This window comes from Gopherus evgoodei, chromosome 12, assembly GCF_007399415.2.
Source record: "Gopherus evgoodei ecotype Sinaloan lineage chromosome 12, rGopEvg1_v1.p, whole genome shotgun sequence".
NCBI lineage: Eukaryota > Metazoa > Chordata > Testudines > Testudinidae > Gopherus > Gopherus evgoodei.
The window spans coordinates 33,598,353-33,616,400 of record NC_044333.1 but is presented as its reverse complement, the minus strand read 5'-3'; the positions used below and the strand labels follow the sequence as shown (position 1 = coordinate 33,616,400).

Below are 18,048 nucleotides of genomic sequence, written 5' to 3'. Positions count from 1 at the left end.
ATGAGGGATTTCAATTTGAGTGACATATGCTGGAGGTCTCATGTTGCCAACACTAAAAAATATTTCTAAATATTATATATGACAATTTCCTAACTCAAAAAGTGTTGCAGCCAATACCGGGTAATTCTATACTAGACCATTTCTTGACAGATAAAGAGAAAATGATCACAGAACTAGAAACTGATAATAGCTTAGGTACAAGTGATCATGACTTGGTCACATTTATAATGTGTAAACAGAATAAAGTCCAGACCAGTAATATATATACTTGGTGCTTTAAAAGGGCCAATTTCACAAAGCTGAAAATAGTTATGAGCAAGATCAGCTGGGAGAAAGAGTTTAATCAGAAAAATGTGAATGATAATTGGGTTTTGTTTAGGAACACTTTGCTAGACATCCAAAAACCGCAAAACAAACAAACAAGGAGGCTGTACTGATTTAAAAAAGAAAAGAAAAGACCTGGTTAGAGAGGAAATGAAAGCAGCTAAAAAATAATGACCATAAGGAAGAGCTTTTAAAGTATATTTGGAGAAAAAAAAAATCCCAACAATGAATGGTATTGCTCCATTATTAGAGGGAAATGTAGAATTATCAATAATAATGCAGAAAAGGCAGAATTGTTTAATAAATATTTCTGTTCTGTATTTGTGAAAACACAGATGATATAGTCATGTCATATATGCTAATATTCTTCCCATTCCACTAGCATCTCAGGAGGACGCTAAACAGCAGCTACTAAAGTTAGACATTTTAAAATCATCAGGGTCCAGATAACTTGCGCATCAAAGGGTTTTAAACGACCTGGCTATGGAGCTTTCTGGATCATTAATGTTGAATTTCAATAAGTATAGGAACACTGGGAAAGTTCCAGAAGACTGAAAGAAAGCTAATATTGTAGCAATATTTAAAAAGGGTAAACAGGATGACTTGCGCTGTTTAGGCCTGTCAATCTGACTTTGATCCCAGGGCAAAATAATGGATCCGCTGATATGGGGTTCAATTAATAGACAGTAAAATAATTAATGCCAATCAACATGAGTTTATGAAAAATAATCTTCAGATGAACCCTGGTACTTTTTTTTTTTTTTTTAAAGAGCTTATAGGTTTGATTGATAAAGATAATAGTGTTGATGTAATATACTTACACTTGACTTGGAACCCCACAACATTTTGATTAAAAAACTAGAACGATATAAAACTAACATGGCACACACATTAAATGGATTAAAAGCTGGCTCACTGATAAGTCAAAAAATGTAATTGTAAATGAGGAATCACTGATTGGGTGCATTTCTAGTGGGGCCCCACAGGGATCAGTTCTTGGCCCTACACCATTTAAGGGCCTGGAAGAAAACATAAAATCATCACTGATAAAGTCTGCAGATGACATAAAAAATGGGGAATTGGTACATAATGATGAGGACAGGTCACCGATGCAGAGTGATCTGGATCACTTCGTAAGGTGGGCACAAGCAAACAATATGCCTTTTAATATGGCTAAACAATCTGGAAACAAAGAATGTAGGCCATACTTCCAGGATGGGGGACTCTACTGTGGAAAGCAGTGACTCTGAAAAAGATTTGGGGGCCAATCAGCTGAGCATGAGCTCCCAGTACAACACTATGGCCAAAAGGGCTAATGTAATCCTTGGATGAATGACCAGGGGAATCTCGAGTAGGAGTAGAGGGGTTATTTTACCTCTGCATTTGGCTCTGATGCAACAGCTGCTGGAATAGTGTCCAGTTCTGGTGTCCACAATTCAAGAAGGATGAATGTTAGCCACCAATAATAGAGAAGAGCCACGAGAATGATTAAAGGATTAGAAAACATGCCTTACAGTCATAAACTAAACAGATCGAGCTCCTTTGAGTCTAAAAAATAGAAGATAATGGGTGACCTGATTATTTTCTATAAGTATCTATACGGGGAAACAAATATTTGATAATCGTCTCTTCAATGACAAATTCAGACTGGAAATAAAGTGTAAATTTTAAACAGTGAAGGTAATTAACCACTGGAATAATTTACCATGGGTCATGGTGAATTCTCTATCAGTCCAATTTTAAAACCAAGATTAGATGTTTTTCTAAAAGATCTGCTCTAGGAATTATTTTTGGGAGGTTTGCTGGCTTGTGCTATACGAGAGGCTTAGGCTAGTGATCACAATGCTCCCTTCTGGCCTTGGAATCTATGACTTACGCTGTAACTCAGAAGTAGAATTGAGTGTAAAACCCATGTATCTTGACATGCAATCCCTTTGGGTCACACACCCTCACTGTCTGAATACATGTTTCACTCTAATTTTTCTACTCTACCATGCATCTCATGTCATCCCTTGATTTTACTTATGCACCCAGTTGATGATCTAAATTTCTACCCCAAAAATCAGTTCTGAAAATCCTTTCAGTATCAATCCCTCTTGAAAGTATACTTGCTCCAGTGAAACCTATCCAAAAGACTAGCCTGATTAGGCAACTTCATGTCTCAGAGACCATGTCAAAATATCCCCAAGTGTATGGAATTCAATTGTAATTCATCTTTATCACAAGCATTCTGTAATGGTTTCTTGAGCAGTCATTTATTTATCTGGGTTTCACTGTACCGCATGGACCACCTAATAAACAGTAGTTTGTGAGGGAGGGAAGCCTGAACCACCTATAAAACCCAGGCAGACTGAGTGCAAAACGTTAAAGGCTCAATCCGGTAAAGAGGTGAGTTCCTATTGAGGGACACTTGAGCTCACTCAACTCCTACTGAAGTCAATGGGAGCTGTGGTGCTTATCACAACACAGGGTCTTGGCCTAAGGCAGGACTGTGTCTCTTAAAGCTAGTAAGAGAAGAGTTAGTTCCACCCCCTGGAATCTGTGTTCAATAATCTTAAGTGGTCCAGAGGGGTGAAATGGGAATGTTTTGTGGGTAATAAATGACTAATAGCTGCCAGCAACAATATCTTGTCTCATGTACAAATAAGCTTTCCATTTTCATCCTCCAAATACTATTTTTAGAATTTATTGGCAGCACTAGATGCCTCTTTCAGACACTGGACTTCAGTGCTAGCGTTAGATTTTCAACCCTGTCTTATCCTGCCGGCTGCACACAGATGTTGGAGTTGACAGACATCTGGGAAAAGCCCCCTAACTGTTAAGATGACAATGTACGAAAGGCTGTAAAAAGTCACTCACAGCATTTTGAGTATTTCCACATAGCAGCCGAGGATCCTGTCTGCCTGGGCACTCAGCTCGATGCTCATAGTGCTACAGGTGGGGCTGACCATCAGGCAATCAATCAGATTGGGCTCACTATCATTGCCGACATTCGCCGTCATCTTCTGGTTAGCTGTGTTGTTACGCTCCACTTCCACGTGGATCTCATTCGACGTGACAATGACCGATTTGAGGCGAGATTCACTCAAGGTGGCCTCTTGAGAGACCAGGTCGGGACTCGTGTGGAGAAGCCGGAGGGGTAAGTTAGGCTTTCGGTCACATTGCTGCTGGCAGCCATTCCGAATTTCCTTCAGGCTTGGAGAATTGTCTCTACTGCATTTTAAAGAGAAACTTATAGCATTAGTAGCCAAACATAACAGACATAAGATGGGGAAGACAGTGGGGCTGAGAAACCAAGTTCTGCTGCTACTGCCTGCCGTATTTTACCCCAGCCCATTTGATTACGATTCTCCTTTTTATTTGGATTACAAAACTCGATGAAAACTATTAAAGCCCCAAAAGGACCATTCCACAGGCCCTTATAGTGCGAGGATTTGTACTTTCCATCATTCTGACTGCTATGCCAGCTCAACATAAAGGTGCGGGGAACACCGCACTCCCACCCGAGTTACACGAAGCTGACGTGAAATTCATGTACAAGTGTGCAACTAAATATAGTACATGTCCAGACTCTGGTCTGCAGTCCTCTAGTTAGGAAATTTTGCTGGTTACTAGACAGCCAGCACACATGGGGAAAATCAGATAAGCATAAATGAGTAGGAAACAAAAACAGAAAGAGCCTTTGACGTTGACTGAAAAACGTAAAAGCACGTCAGTAGCCAGACACCAAACCCATTTTAACATCAATCTTGTGGTAGCACTGGAATCCGACCAGTTAAATGTCTCATGACAACAGACTGTGGTTGGAAACCAACCCAGGTATGGACCTAAATTTACACTACTATTTACAGGCGGCTGCCTCTCAGATATCGACACCTCTTTAGAAATCGCCGGTCTCCTGATTGTTAGTATAGCTCACTGTGTGGGGGAGACATTCACTGTGCATCGGAGTTAAGGAATTCAAGTCTACACTTCAACTAACTCGTCGTTCAGGTTGTGAGCTGTCCCAGTATCATGAACACACAGCCCCAGACTGGAAGGGATCTTTGTGTGGATGCCTGGGAAGCCTCTTACCTTGTGCATCTCTATAGGACCTAGTCACAACTGCAGGTCTCTCCTACAAGGTGATGGACAGAAGGTGCTAAGGAAGATGAGCACGATAAGGTGTTGAGCTTCACCATCCTGAAAGATGTTGCAGCCTGCACACACCCTTTCTATACTGGGAACTTGTGAGAAACCTCACATCTGCATTATCTATCTCACAGTGAGTGGATTACATTGAGGGGGACTAGCCATGGGAATCAAGGGTATTCAGCACTCACAGGACATGCTCAGTTTCTCACAAGATATGTGGGAACAAAAACAACACCTGATTCTGTTTATATACATACATACACCCCCCCCCCCATCCCCACATAGCAGTGTTTGTAAATGAGCAGAATATAGTCTGGAAAAGTCATACTGACCTGTTGATAAATTCCTCATAACAAGAATAAATGGCTGCTAAGCAGACAGCTACAAGATTCGGCAGGACCCTGGGATGGGGGCATTGTCCAGTGGGACCGTGCATGCTGAAAAATAAAATAGAAACTACGGAGGTGGGAGGAAGTAACCAAAAGGCGACATTACTGTAATGAAGGTGTCTCTAGGTGACAACACTTATAGGCAGAGAGGGGTCCCAGAACAGGGAATAGAGGTTCGGGGAAGTTCAGGGAGATTGATTTAACCCCAGAAATTCCTACTGAATATGACTGCATTAAGATCTGGATCAAGCAGCTCTTGAGTTTATTTACTGCAGCACTGTTGTAGCCCAGATGAAGAAAAACCACCGTGAAGGTTCACAAATAGCAGGGTGCTAGATAAGAGTTCTCACTTAAGGGCCTGATCTGAAGCCCACTGAAATGAGTAGGAGTCTTCCCATGGACTTCAACTGGCATAGCATCAGGCCCTCAGTAGGCAAATTTGTGCTGATGAACCTCCAGTTTTTCCTGGTGCTTGCTAGTACTGACAGTGTTTCAACAAACATTGGCCACTCCATGGTTACCCACAAGGAAAATTATATTTTGTTCCTGTCTTTCATCTCAGCCACAAAGAGGAACATGTTCACAGGGTTGGAGAATACCCCATAGAATTAACTGTAACTAACCTATGAATGAACTTCTTCACCACCTCCATGCCGGCATTCAGTTCATTCAAAGCCAGAATATACTCCTGAGTAAACAGCCTCAATCGAGGGCACTTCCCAAAATCCTGTCCAAAAAGGAGACACTCAGTGAAGCCGCTGAAACATGCCTGCAATGTATGTTAAAACTGTGTGTTTTCAACAGAGATCAGCCCAGGGACATTTGAATTCATTTCATCACTATGCTGACATCTTCAAGAGAACGGCAGGTACCACTGTTCATTGACCATACATTTAGATTAATAACAAAAATGATGCCATATTTTCAAATTCTGTCACCCAAGATACACCTTTGAAATATAGGTTCACATGCAAAAAAAAGATCACCTTCCATGTCAAAATGTAGCACTTATACATAAGTTCCAATTTGCACACGCACGGCCCTCTTTTTGCATACTCAAGTGCAATTTCTTGGAGCCACAGTATATCTTTTAGGAAGACACCCACTCTTGAGCTAAATACTGAATGCTGGAGAATGTCCTAGGTAAACTGTTCCGGTGGTTAATTACACCAGTTGCAATAGTTGACCAGGCAAATAGTCAGTTGAGCGTGTAATTGTCAGGAGTTTTCAAGCAAATAATCACATTCAATCTTTAAAATCCCAGCCCTCCGTTTTATAAACTGGTCCAAAGGGAAATGCTTTGAAAGGTATGGTCTGATGCAATTTGGAGGGGAAAAGCATGCCCAAAGACATGCTGATTTGGAAACCTTTGCAAACCACGACCAGCTTCACCGTATATCACAGTATGTCTGGAATTCCATTCTCTGGCTCCAGTCAAATTAGTAAAAACATGACAGCTCATCTTCCAGTGATGCTACCACAACCCCTTGATAAAATGAGTTGTCTTATGTACATAAAATATAAATTATTCAACATACACTCTAACATTGCTATAAACCCACCAAAACCAGAGCGCTCAACTAGAAGCTATTCACAGATTTCTCTGTTCAAATACATTGGGCCAGCTTAATGGATTCATTTAGCCTAATGTCCATGTTAACTTAGGAAAAAAGGCAAAGCAAGCCAAAAAACAAACCAAAAAATGCTTACATGCAAACACACAGTCTGAGTTGGCAAAGAGCTGAGCATCTCCTGGAAGTCAATAGGTGCTGGGGGTGCCCAGTACTCAGCATATAACAGGATCAGGCCCACTGCCTTTCAATCACAGGCAGATCCAAAATGCTGTGGCCAATAACATCAGCTCTTATATAGTCCTTTTCACCCATAGATTTCAAAATGCTTTACAAAAGAAGATGAGTATAATTGTACAGGGGGAAACTGAGGCACAGATCTTGAAGCAACTTGTCAAGGACGACAGAACCAGTAACAGAGTCCAGGTTTCCTGACTCCCAGACCAGCATTCGCCGGATTTCTAAGTGGCCTGCTAATGCTATGAAATTAACTCTGGGCTCCTTGCTTCTCTTCCCCAAGACCATGTTTTTATATACACACATACGAACTCTAAAGAGACTATTCAGAGTATAATTCCCCAGAGAGCAGTAAAGTGCCCATATCCACTCCCACTAATATTTAACACTGTAAATTCTTCAATTACACACAGAGGTAAAAAGGCATGTTGATTTCCAATCTGCAAATGTGAAGTATGGTAAATAGGAGCAATTCTCTTAAGCTAACCAAATACAAGCAGCACACTGTGCATTCAGATTTTATTTGAGACCCCACAAGAGCACTGGATTTTATTTATTTATTTATTTTTGGTGGTGGTGGTGGTGGTAGTAGAATTTTTAATGGTCTGGAATCCAAGAATAACATGTATGGAAAATTTATCGAAGGTTACGGCATATTCAAAAATGACATGTCTGGAGAGAGCGGGCACAGAGCCAAGAATACAGCCTGCTGGCCATGTCGGGTTTGTTAGTTCTGAAAACTCAAGGAGTTCAAAAAAAACAGTTGTATAAATAAGAAACATGAAATGTTTTACTTGAGATGTATGTTGTGATCCAGAAATACTTTGGATGTCGTCTATAATTATAACAATGAAAACAAACCCTTTGTGCAGTTATAAAAGCATGAAACCCATTCCAGGGATCACAGCAAACTGCAGCTTTGTGCAATAAAATCTGCTTATGCAAATTAGAAACTGTACTAGCAGCACTAGTACCCTTCAAAGAGCAATAAAAGCACCTTCTCGTTCCAGAACAAGACAGGCAGTCCTTAGTGTTGCTGGGAAGTGATAACCAGCTATTGGGCTCCACCCGAGATGGCTGCACTTCTGGTATTAATTGACATGCCTCGTCATAAGTACATACCAATAAAAATGAGAGGTCAACATTTTCCGACTTCAGGGAAGCATTTTCAAAAGTACCTAAGTGCGTTTAGTGTCCATCCAGCTTAGATGCTTTGAGAATCTCAGTCTGAGTGCCCAAAGGTAAGCACCTTAGATGTAGTGCATGGCTACACAGCCTAAGGCCATGTCTACATCTAAAATTTTGCAGCGCTGGTTGTTACAGCTGTATTAGTACAGCTGTATAGGGCCAGCGCTGCAGAGTGGCCACACTTACAGCAACCAGCGCTGCAAGTGGTGTTAGATGTGGCCACACTGCAGCGCTGTTGGGCGGCTTCAAGGGGGGTTCCGGGACGAGAGAGCAAACCGGGAAAGGAAACCAGCTTCGCCGCGGTTTGCTCTCTCGGTCACGGAGCCACCCAGCAAACCGCAGGGAAGGAGACCTGCTTGCTCGGGGTTCCGGGACCGAGAGAGCAAACCGGGAACGCCGCGGTTTGCTCTCTCGGTCCCGGAGCCACCCAGCAAACCGCAGGGAAGGAGACCTGCTTGCTCGGGGTTCCGGGACCGAGAGAGCAAACCGGGAACGCCGCGGTTTGCTCTCTCGGTCCCGGAGCCAGCCAGCAAACCGCAGGGAAGGAGACCTGCTTGCTCGGGGTTCCGGGACCGAGAGAGCAAACCGGGAACGCCGCGGTTTGCTCTCTCGGTCCCGGAGCCAGCCAGCAAACCGCAGGGAAGGAGACCTGCTTGCTCGGGGTTCCGGGACCGAGAGAGCAAACCGGGAACACCGCGGTTTGCTCTCTCGGTCCCGGAGCCAGCCAGCAAACCGCAGGGAAGGAGACCTGCTTGCTCGGGGTTCCGGGACCGAGAGAGCAAACCGCGGCGAAGCTGGTTTCCTTTCCCGGTTTGCTCTCTCGGTCCCGGAACCCCGAGCAAGCAGGTCTCCTTCCCTGCGGTTTGCTGGGTGGCTCCGGGACCGAGAGAGCAAACCGCGGCGTTCCCGGTTTGCTCTCTCGGTCCCGGAACCCCGAGCAAGCAGGTCTCCTTCCCTGCGGTTTGCTGGCTGGCTCCGGGACCGAGAGAGCAAACCGCGGCGTTCCCGGTTTGCTCTCTCGGTCCCGGAACCCCGAGCAAGCAGGTCTCCTTCCCTGCGGTTTGCTGGGTGGCTCCGGGACCGAGAGAGCAAACCGGGAAAGGAAACCAGCTTGATTACCAGAGGCTTCCTCCTTCCACGGAGGTCAAGAAAAGCGCTGGTAACTGTCTACATTGGATTACCAGCGCTGGATCACCAGCGCTGGATCCTCTACACCCGAGACAAAACGGGAGTACGGCCAGCGCTGCAAACAGGGAGTTGCAGCGCTGGTGGTGCCCTGCAGATGTGTACACCTTCAAAGTTGCAGCGCTGTAACTCCCTCACCAGCGCTGCAACTTTCTGATGTAGACAAGCCCTTAGTGTACACACACATAATGACCAGACATCATGGCGATGGGCACATTTTAGACAAGACAGCCAGCCAGTTCATACATAAGGGATCACAGTGACAGCTTTCCTAACCAACCAAATACATACAACATCGATATTTACCATGTTGTGCTTGAGGATTCTCTGTACCACCGGTGTGAACACTTCTATGACAACCATGGACCGAGGGCGTTCTCTGCAGTGCTGCAATGAGAAAACATAAATACATATGGAGCCTGGAGGAGCCCTAGCCTTTACCAAATCACTGTCTGAAACCTGAGACAATATCAATAATATATTTAGGTCTGCTCTACACTACAGACCTATACCAGTATAATGTAACTATGTTGCTCCGGGTATGAAAAATCCACACACCCCTGAGCGATATGGTTATACTAACCTAACTCCCCTGTGCAGTCAGCAATATGTTGGCAGGGGAGCTTCTCCCACGGACATACCTACCGCCTCTTAGGGAGATGGATTAACTAAGCCAACAGGAGAGCTGTCTCCCATTGGCTTACATGTCTTCATTAAAACACTACTACACTAAGGCAGCATTTTAAGTGTAGACTTGCTCTTAGTCACCAGGAGCCAATTTGGGATTTTAGATGCACATGCCCTAGAGGGCAGGCACTGGCCCTACAGGTGGTTAATAACAATGTGTGAATGACTTTGATAAGTTTCTGAATCCACCAATCTGACAGTCTTTCCTTACAAGTGAATTACCCGGTAATCAAGGGGACCTGATGGAAAGCATATATCCAACTGTTAGCAAAAAGACTTTAAATTGAAATGTCAATCAGTTTAGAGAGGAAAATTAAAGTTATAGCAGCTTTTTCAAATTCAAAGGCCTTTGGATCTAAAGTCCAGAACGCTAGTAACACACACACACACGCTTGCAGGAAGAGGACACTGTAGTGTATGCCCCACATCATGATCCATCAGAACCCGCTGGTTCCAGTGGCACTTACGCTAGCAATGGGACATACAATGAGACATTGCTGTGTGTCAGTGTTTGAGGATTATATTCCTGATGTTTAATACTATTTTATAGTCTGGCCCATTAAGAACAGGGATCTCGCTGGCCGTCAATCAAAGACAGAAACCAACTGGGGGAATCAGTTCAAGAGATTAAGAAAAATAAAAAACATCAATGAGACATCAGACAATTAATCTGTTCTTAGTACCTTGCAGAAGAATTCACAGAGGTCAGGCGGAGGGTGATTGTTTTCCAGCAAAGGTGCAATTGCCTTGAAAATAAAAAGTTAGCATACTTCAATTTGACTTCATCACACAGGCCAGCCCTAATAAAAGAACGTCAGGAGTGAGTATATTTTAAAACTCTTTAAAACAAAGACCTGGATAAGAAGGTGACTGTAAATTTAGCCTAATGCAGTGTTGTTGTAGCAGCGTCGGTCCCAGGATATTAGAGAGAGAAGGTGGGTGAGGTAATATCTTTTACAATAAAACACAACATGGTAAGTATCGACATTATAGATAGCATTACAATGAAAGATACTGCCTTATCCATCTTGTCTCTCTAAGTTTAATTGGATGTTCTCAGGATTAAGTTACATATTTAGGATTTTAGGGAGGTTTCTTTTGTTTTTTGGAACAAAATCTACCACTAATAGAAATGTGGTTTGTTTTTCCCAAGTGTTAATAAGGAAACTAAGGTTTGTTTTATTTTTAAATTATGGGCCTAAATTCATCCTTGTTATAAGCCCACTGGGCAAATTTTGCTGTCAGTTTCGCCAGTGTAAATTCAAAAGTAACACCGCTGAAGACAATAGGTTACTTCAGATTTTACACCAGCATGAATGAGAGCAGAATGTGACTCGCTGATTTCAGAGGTATTACACTAGGGATGAATCTGACCCACGATTAAAGTGGCACTGCCACTTTATTTAAAGGGTTCTAAAATATACTTAAACACACACACGTTACATCTTTTATAATGAGCTTATGCTCAGATGTTACCACCCAGTACAAAACAGACTCCTCTTGCAGGGAATGACTGATTTCCTTTAATTTTACCAAGATCATCACAATGACACTACTGTTTTTGTGGACACTCTATAAAAAAGACAACATGAGTCTAACTTTCCAAAAGTTCAGGTTAACCTTTCTTTCTCCATTGCTAGGCAACCTGATGTGGTTATGTACTGTAAATATATTACAAGTCATACCTGCCACTGTGCGTGTAATGAAATTATGTTGCTGCTGTCTCCTTTGTAAATTAGAAAGCATTACTAGAACAATGCATTCTCCGTACATGATGATGCCTTCAGGCTCTTTCAATCTTGGAGTAAGGGATTCCCGGTACCAATTTAAAAAGTAAAACTCTTTAACAGCAGCTAGACATTTGTGTATTAAACTTCTGAACGACAGGCATTCTACCTGGATGGCATTTCAGGGTTTTGCTAATGCAGCCTGTTTGGTTTTATTTGTTGTTTTTTTCCCCGCTTCCCACAGAAGTTCAGTTCAAATTAGCCCATCAAAATCACCATGAATCACAAACACCCTCTCAGCCATAGGAGAAGATTAACATGAACTTCTGGAATGAAAACCAAGCACATCTGCAAAGTGCTGCCTAGATTTTACATAACACTGAAGCAGCTAAAGCTGGCTATTGTGCAATTCCTCTCCCTACAGCTGTTTATTTCTTCACTGGTCATGGTCCTATAGCAATATATTCTTACTGCAGTACTGTAAAAGTGGTGCACTCTTGCTGTAATATTCAGCTGGACTATAATATCCTTGCTACATATTCAACAGTTAACTACATTAAGGACTCTACCTGAATTTATCTTTATAATAATTTGCTATAACATCCATCCTCCTCCATCCCTCTGATAAATTGTATTGAAAAGTCACGGTGAGGGTTTTATGCCTGCCTGTTAACAGAGAGGTTATCAGATCATAGTAGTTGAAGATGGAATTGCTGTTTGGTGGCTTGCATCAAATAAGCTTTGTCATCTCAGTCCAGTACCTAGTGCACAGATGTCCACTTCACAAAGAGACAACCAGAATCGGCAGTCTCAGAGAGGCTGAGAGTTGACTGGACCATGGAGATTCTCCAGTAAGTGATCTCTCTGGAACAAGGACAGTGTGGGGGAAGCCTGCATTCCTCTGCTCAACCTATGCCTGTCCTGTGGATAAAGAGAGCTTTGCTCTGCAGGGCTGCCCATCTGTTACCTTTTGCCAGAACTAAATTCAGATGCATTCCACACAGACCCCCACTCACCCAAAAGAGATGGAACTGGACCAGGCAGAGAATTGGTTTGTTACTCTCTGGCAATTTGGAATGAGAATCAGCCTGCTAGCTAAATCTAGGGCAAGGCACATGGCTTCCTCTATACAGGTAAATCACTGAGGCCACAAATATTTATAACTACCACTACTGCTAAGTAAATAAATAATAAGAATAATGCAAGGCTGCTGCTATATTTGCAAGAGGCTTAAAAAAACCCAGAAATTGTATTTCTGTTAATGACTGATGCACAGTCTTCAGAATTGGATAAAGGTCAGAATAGTTGGGGGGGTTTATTTGTTTTTCTAAATTCTAAGATTTTCAAACAACAATTATCACTGACTGGCAACAGGAAGTCTAAATTAACCTTAGCACTGAAGTAAAATGAAATCTATAGTGAACTTCTGAGCAAATTGACTACCACTTTAGAAACTTATCATAACGACTGATACCAGCCAAAGTGGAGTCCTGAGCAGGAGTTAAGTGTAATTCACACCTAACCGTGGCTACACTTTACGTCATGTTGTTTTGCAGGAGGATTCATGGAGACATGATATGATCAGGTGGTGGTGAAGTACTAGATAAGATTACTAAAAAAAAATCTGGAAATTGTCAGCAACTGAAACTAAATTACAATGTTTGGGAAGCAATTTTCACCTCTGATCAACTGCTGGATTTGTTAAGGTTTTATATTTGCTTGCATGGGGAGGAGGGCTACCTTTTGCTTCAATTATTTATGTATCCAAATAAATGCACTGTAGGTAATCAGAGAAAATGGAAGACAGCATTTTCAGATCCCCTTGTGTACATGGGTAAAAGCAGACACACACATTCCCACACTTGCAAGGGCAAACACATGCTCACACACCTTCCACATTCTAGCCCCTGAGTGTGCACAAATGCACAACAGAACACTAGCTCCCTGAGGAAACCATGGCACCCGCAGGCTGCGAGGGGCCAGATTTGGCAGGTGCGGATATTAACATTTGCAGTGTGCAACCATGTGGGGAGATAATTCATCCTAAAAGTTCTACAGAGTTTTACACACATTAATCAGGGATCTTTTATTGTTATTTATATCAAACAGGAAAAAGAGGACAACAGAAATGTGAAAAAGTGAATGGGTTAAATGGGTGTGACCCTGCACCCACTGAAGTCAATGGTAAAGCTGCCACTGATGTCAATGGAGCAGGAGCAGGCATTACAGAAGCCAAAACCAGGGCAAAATGAAACAATCAGAAACACAGAGTGACCCACAAAACTTGACATAAGGATACTCACCACAATAATGCTCTCATGGTCTTGAGTGGTTAAGTTGGTGTTCTGAAAAGATTAAACAGAAGAAATCAATGAGCTAATTTTATTTTGAAACTGACACTGTCAATGCACACACCTCAGCCAATGCAAATGAACAAGGACAAAGGTCCAATTCTGCAATCACTAACAGGAATAAAATCAGGCTCTATTAAAACCATTCATTTAATGCACATTATCAATCACTTACTATCGGGACCAAGCTCACTTCCATTTCTCACAAAAGGATGCTCAGCACTTACAGGATCATGACCCTTGGATTTACAGCCATGCAGCTTCACCTAAACGTTGATGCTCCCTGAGATACAAATTAATGGAAACACTGAACTAGTGGGAGGTATTTCTTTAAAAATGCTTTCTAAATTTCAAGATTTCAATTCCACAGAGTGAGTTAATAAAAGGTTTTCCTTGACGCTCTCTGCCATGGCTGGAGGACTAACTGCAGCAGTTTGCCTGTAACATGGAGCAAGTTTTCCACCAGTACAAACCGTGCGGGGCTTTGGAGCTCTGCTCTGACTCTGCTCCAGCTCCAGGCAAAAACCTGCAGCTCCACTGCTCCAGAGCTGCTCTGTGCTCCAGCTCCGGGCTCCGTTCCAAAGCCCTGTGTGCAGCAACTCTGAAGTCAACTAAGCCGCATCAATTTACTCCAATACAGTACACCTCTACCCCAATATAACGCTGTCCTCGGGAGCCAAAAAAATCGTACTGCATTATATTGAACTTGCTTTGATCTGCTGGAGCGCACAGCCCCGCTCCCCCGAGCGCTGCTTTACCACATTATGTCTGAATTCATGTTATATTGGGTTGCGTTATATTGGGGTAGAGGTGTATTTCCCTATGTTCTCTGTGTTCCACAAGGTGCTACAAGGTTAAAATAGTGCCACAACCTTAGTGCACCAAAGGAAAAGCAGCTCTTTTTCTGCTCATCACAGATCTACACAAAAATGCAGCCTACCCTTCACCCAATAGATACAAAATTCTGACATGCATCACATTTTATTTTTGTACCAGAACTGAAACAACCAGAGAACAGGTACTAAGGGTAAGAAGGAAACCCATTTCAAAGCGAGTAACAGATTAAAAACAGCACCAAATGCTACAAAAAACAAATGGGGACAAATGATATCAAACCTGCACAGAAGTGGACCATCTATTTGACACAGAAATGGGGGAGGCTAAAACCTCTGATATCTCCATTTGAAATTGCAATAAGAAAAGTACTGCTTATTAGACTTATCAGTGTTCACATCCCACTGATCTGTTGTGAGAATGATCTAGTCTATTACATACAAATAGAGCCCAACTAAGAACCCAATGAAGTCAATAAGAGTTTTGCCATTAACTTCAATGGGCTATGGATCAGACCCATAATGAACGAGTTATCGACTAGGAATACCTAGGGAGTAGGCCACTGAAATCAAAAGGAATCACGGTGCATATTCAAGGGCAGAATTTTGAACTTGAGTTACAACTTTGGGGTAGGGGCAGGTTGTTAAGTGTTTGGTTTTTTCCTAAGAGAAAGCAACAAGATGGGAACATCCTCATGGTCTTACCTCTGAGAGCAGCTTTGAGACAATCTCCAGTGGTGCTTGATGGATGGAATCATCCTGTAGTGGAGAGTTTAGCGCCATGTCCACCAGTGTCCTAATCTCCTTCAAAACAACCTCCCAACGGCTTGGGTTACTAAGCACTTTCTTGTACTTGTAAATCTTCTTCTGCAAGAAAATATAAACAACAAAATAGATACCATTGTGAGTCTGTCATGATAAGGAAACCGCAAGAAAACAGTGGCTTCCCTAAATCTTTATTGTAAAACTTCTTCGCTTTTGTTTTTTTGAGGGGTTTTTTAAAAGAAAAATGCAGTGCTCAAGCTCTTTCAAGGGGGAAAAACAACCTCCATGTGTATAAATTTGCAGGTTCACAATTCCATGGAAGAAATGGGTTATGGCAGCCACATTTTTGCTTTGGTTTCAGAGAGGGTTGCCAATGTTCTAATCACATAAAACCAAACACCCCTGCCCCGCCCCTTCTCCGACGCCCTGCCCCTGCTTGCTCCATCCCTTACCCTGGCGAGCCGCGTGCCAGAGGTTGCTGACCCCTGGCCTAGACTGTGTTGTGCTCATATATGGCAATCTTTGGGGAAAACCCCACCCTCCAAAATTTCAAGAGTAACTGGATAGAATTCTAGAAGCCTAACAAAATGATGAGAGTAAAAATATCACCCCATGTCATCATGATGGCTACCTTAGAAACCAATACTGATTAGCCCAGAACCCTCAATCTCCATTCCGATTCACAGGCCCAGAAGGAACACAGCCTGTGCTGACAACTGGAACCTACTTGCCACTCCCCAGGAGTTTTTGCTATAGCTCGTTTTCCTTTTTCATTTATGCCTGCTTACAAATCTGATCCTGTGACTGACGTGTTCAGTGAAGTCCAGATACATTCTCCCTCTGGTTGGAGTAAACCATACGGATAGACAGTTCCTCAGTTTGTACACAAAACATAGAGTTATGCACACACACTCACAAATGGACCCACACATTTAACAGCTGCAATAGAAGCCCTTTGAAAAATCACTCAACGCAGACTATGAATTTAACACTGGTATATAGGCTAGATATCAGCATCATAAATGTGAGATCTAGACACAGCTCTCCAGCATTCTCGTTCAGAAATGCTTTGCCGATGTGTTAATCGGCATTTTGCCCGTTCACTAATACAACGCAGTCCTTCCAGAATCATCGGTGAATAATCTGGAGCTATCTGCTTATTAATCACTTCTTTCCCCGGTGTGGCATCAGCTTTAACGGTCAACACAAGAGCGCAATCTACCCCAATTGTAGCAGAATGCAAGGGGAGAACAATGAAGAAGAGATAATACATCTCACATACCACGTTTTGGCTCTTCACAATGATGAGTCATGGCCTTAGTGCTATATACACAGGCTGATGAAGTATTCTATATCAGTGATTTAAATACACTTTTCATTTTAATTAAATTTATACAAATGAAAAAGCACAACGGCAGCCACTCTCGCTTGCAAAGCATTTTGAAGATATTGGAAAGTAAAAAGAAACAGGGGAAAAAAAACCTAGCCTGGATACGAAACATATTTCAGATTTTAGAGGGGAGTAAATGCCTTTAGATTTGAAAGCTCTTTGGAGCAGCCCTTTAGGGCTTCTAAATTACTGAGCACATTGTCATCATTTAATTATTATCATTATAGTCTTTTTTTTAGGAACCATAACATGATGCTCCCATAGAGATTTTAATTTCGCTTATTTATTTAATGGTTCTCTATACTTTCTTTTTGTTAGCCTGGCTACAGTACTGAATTAAATCTAATCTTTCTAGGCTGATCAGTCAGCCCGATAACCCTAAACTACTAATTTCTGGCTAATTATGCACAGTGAGCAAAGCATCCTAAACAAAGCAAGCTTAGCAAAGGGTTTTCGACACTGACATTTTACACTTCTGTCCTAGGAAATAAGCACATTAAATTCAAAGCAGAAACCAGAGGATGACAAACCAACAGAAAGCTACCAGCTGGGCCATCCCATGCATCCACTCCTCCCTCAACATTCGGCTCTTCTTTCCTTCATCACCCCCACTCAGAAGGCTTACAGCAATGTGGCTTACAGCAAAGGGCGGGTGCTGCAGTCTGAAGGGGAGCCACTGCAGAGAACCGTACTGTTCGGTGGGACAACCTTACCATGCAAACCCTGCTGCAGCCGTCAAATTCTCCCATGCAGATACAAGTGAATCAGAAATGGTTTCCATTCAGATGTGAAGCCATATATAGGAGAAGAAAGAGGGAACTGAACATCCTACCACGCAAGAGAGACCTACAACAATTGCTGCTGATGCCAGCCGGACAGCAACCAAAAGGAAGCGTCGAGGTTAGGCTACCTCTGCACACACGCCGTGGCAGCTGCAAGCGAAGAATCCAAAGGGCTCTGTATCCGCTGCAGCTTTCCAGGACAAAGGGGTTTAATGTGCTCACATGACGCACTGCTGTCTTTAAACAATGTTAAAGGATTTCTGAATGATGGTGGGAAATCAAAAACAACAGCATCCCCGAGAGGCTTGAACTCTGCTACCCCGAACCTTTGTCCATGGTTTTGCTGCTGCTTTTGTCAGCATAATGTTATTTACTGTTGAGCAGCTCATTGAAAGCCTCAGTTAAAGTCTGAAACCCATCAGCTGGTTACCAGAGCAATTTGGTTTACATCAGTGAGCACTCGACCAAAGCTAAGCCATCTGTCC

The 18,048-nt window shown here is 42.6% G+C and overlaps 1 protein-coding gene across 3 annotated transcripts in view; it reads right to left on the bottom strand.

The window, feature by feature from the left end:
* Window positions 1–18,048, bottom strand: part of CMIP (c-Maf inducing protein) — a 185,339-nt gene that overhangs the window by 26,818 nt on the left and 140,473 nt on the right. For 2 of the 3 annotated variants that reach the window (XM_030581345.1, XM_030581346.1), the window contains exons 4-10: window positions 15,332–15,493; window positions 13,746–13,787; window positions 10,399–10,461; window positions 9,335–9,415; window positions 5,471–5,574; window positions 4,791–4,895; window positions 3,184–3,537 (exon numbers count right to left, since the gene is read on the bottom strand). In XM_030581345.1, coding sequence (XP_030437205.1) covers window positions 3,184–3,537; window positions 4,791–4,895; window positions 5,471–5,574; window positions 9,335–9,415; window positions 10,399–10,461; window positions 13,746–13,787; window positions 15,332–15,493 — 911 coding nt within the window. Of the gene's footprint in view, window positions 1–3,183; window positions 3,538–4,790; window positions 4,896–5,470; window positions 5,575–9,334; window positions 9,416–10,398; window positions 10,462–13,745; window positions 13,788–15,331; window positions 15,494–17,494; window positions 17,974–18,048 lie in introns of those variants that run through there. The other variant, XM_030581347.1, reaches the window with a different exon arrangement.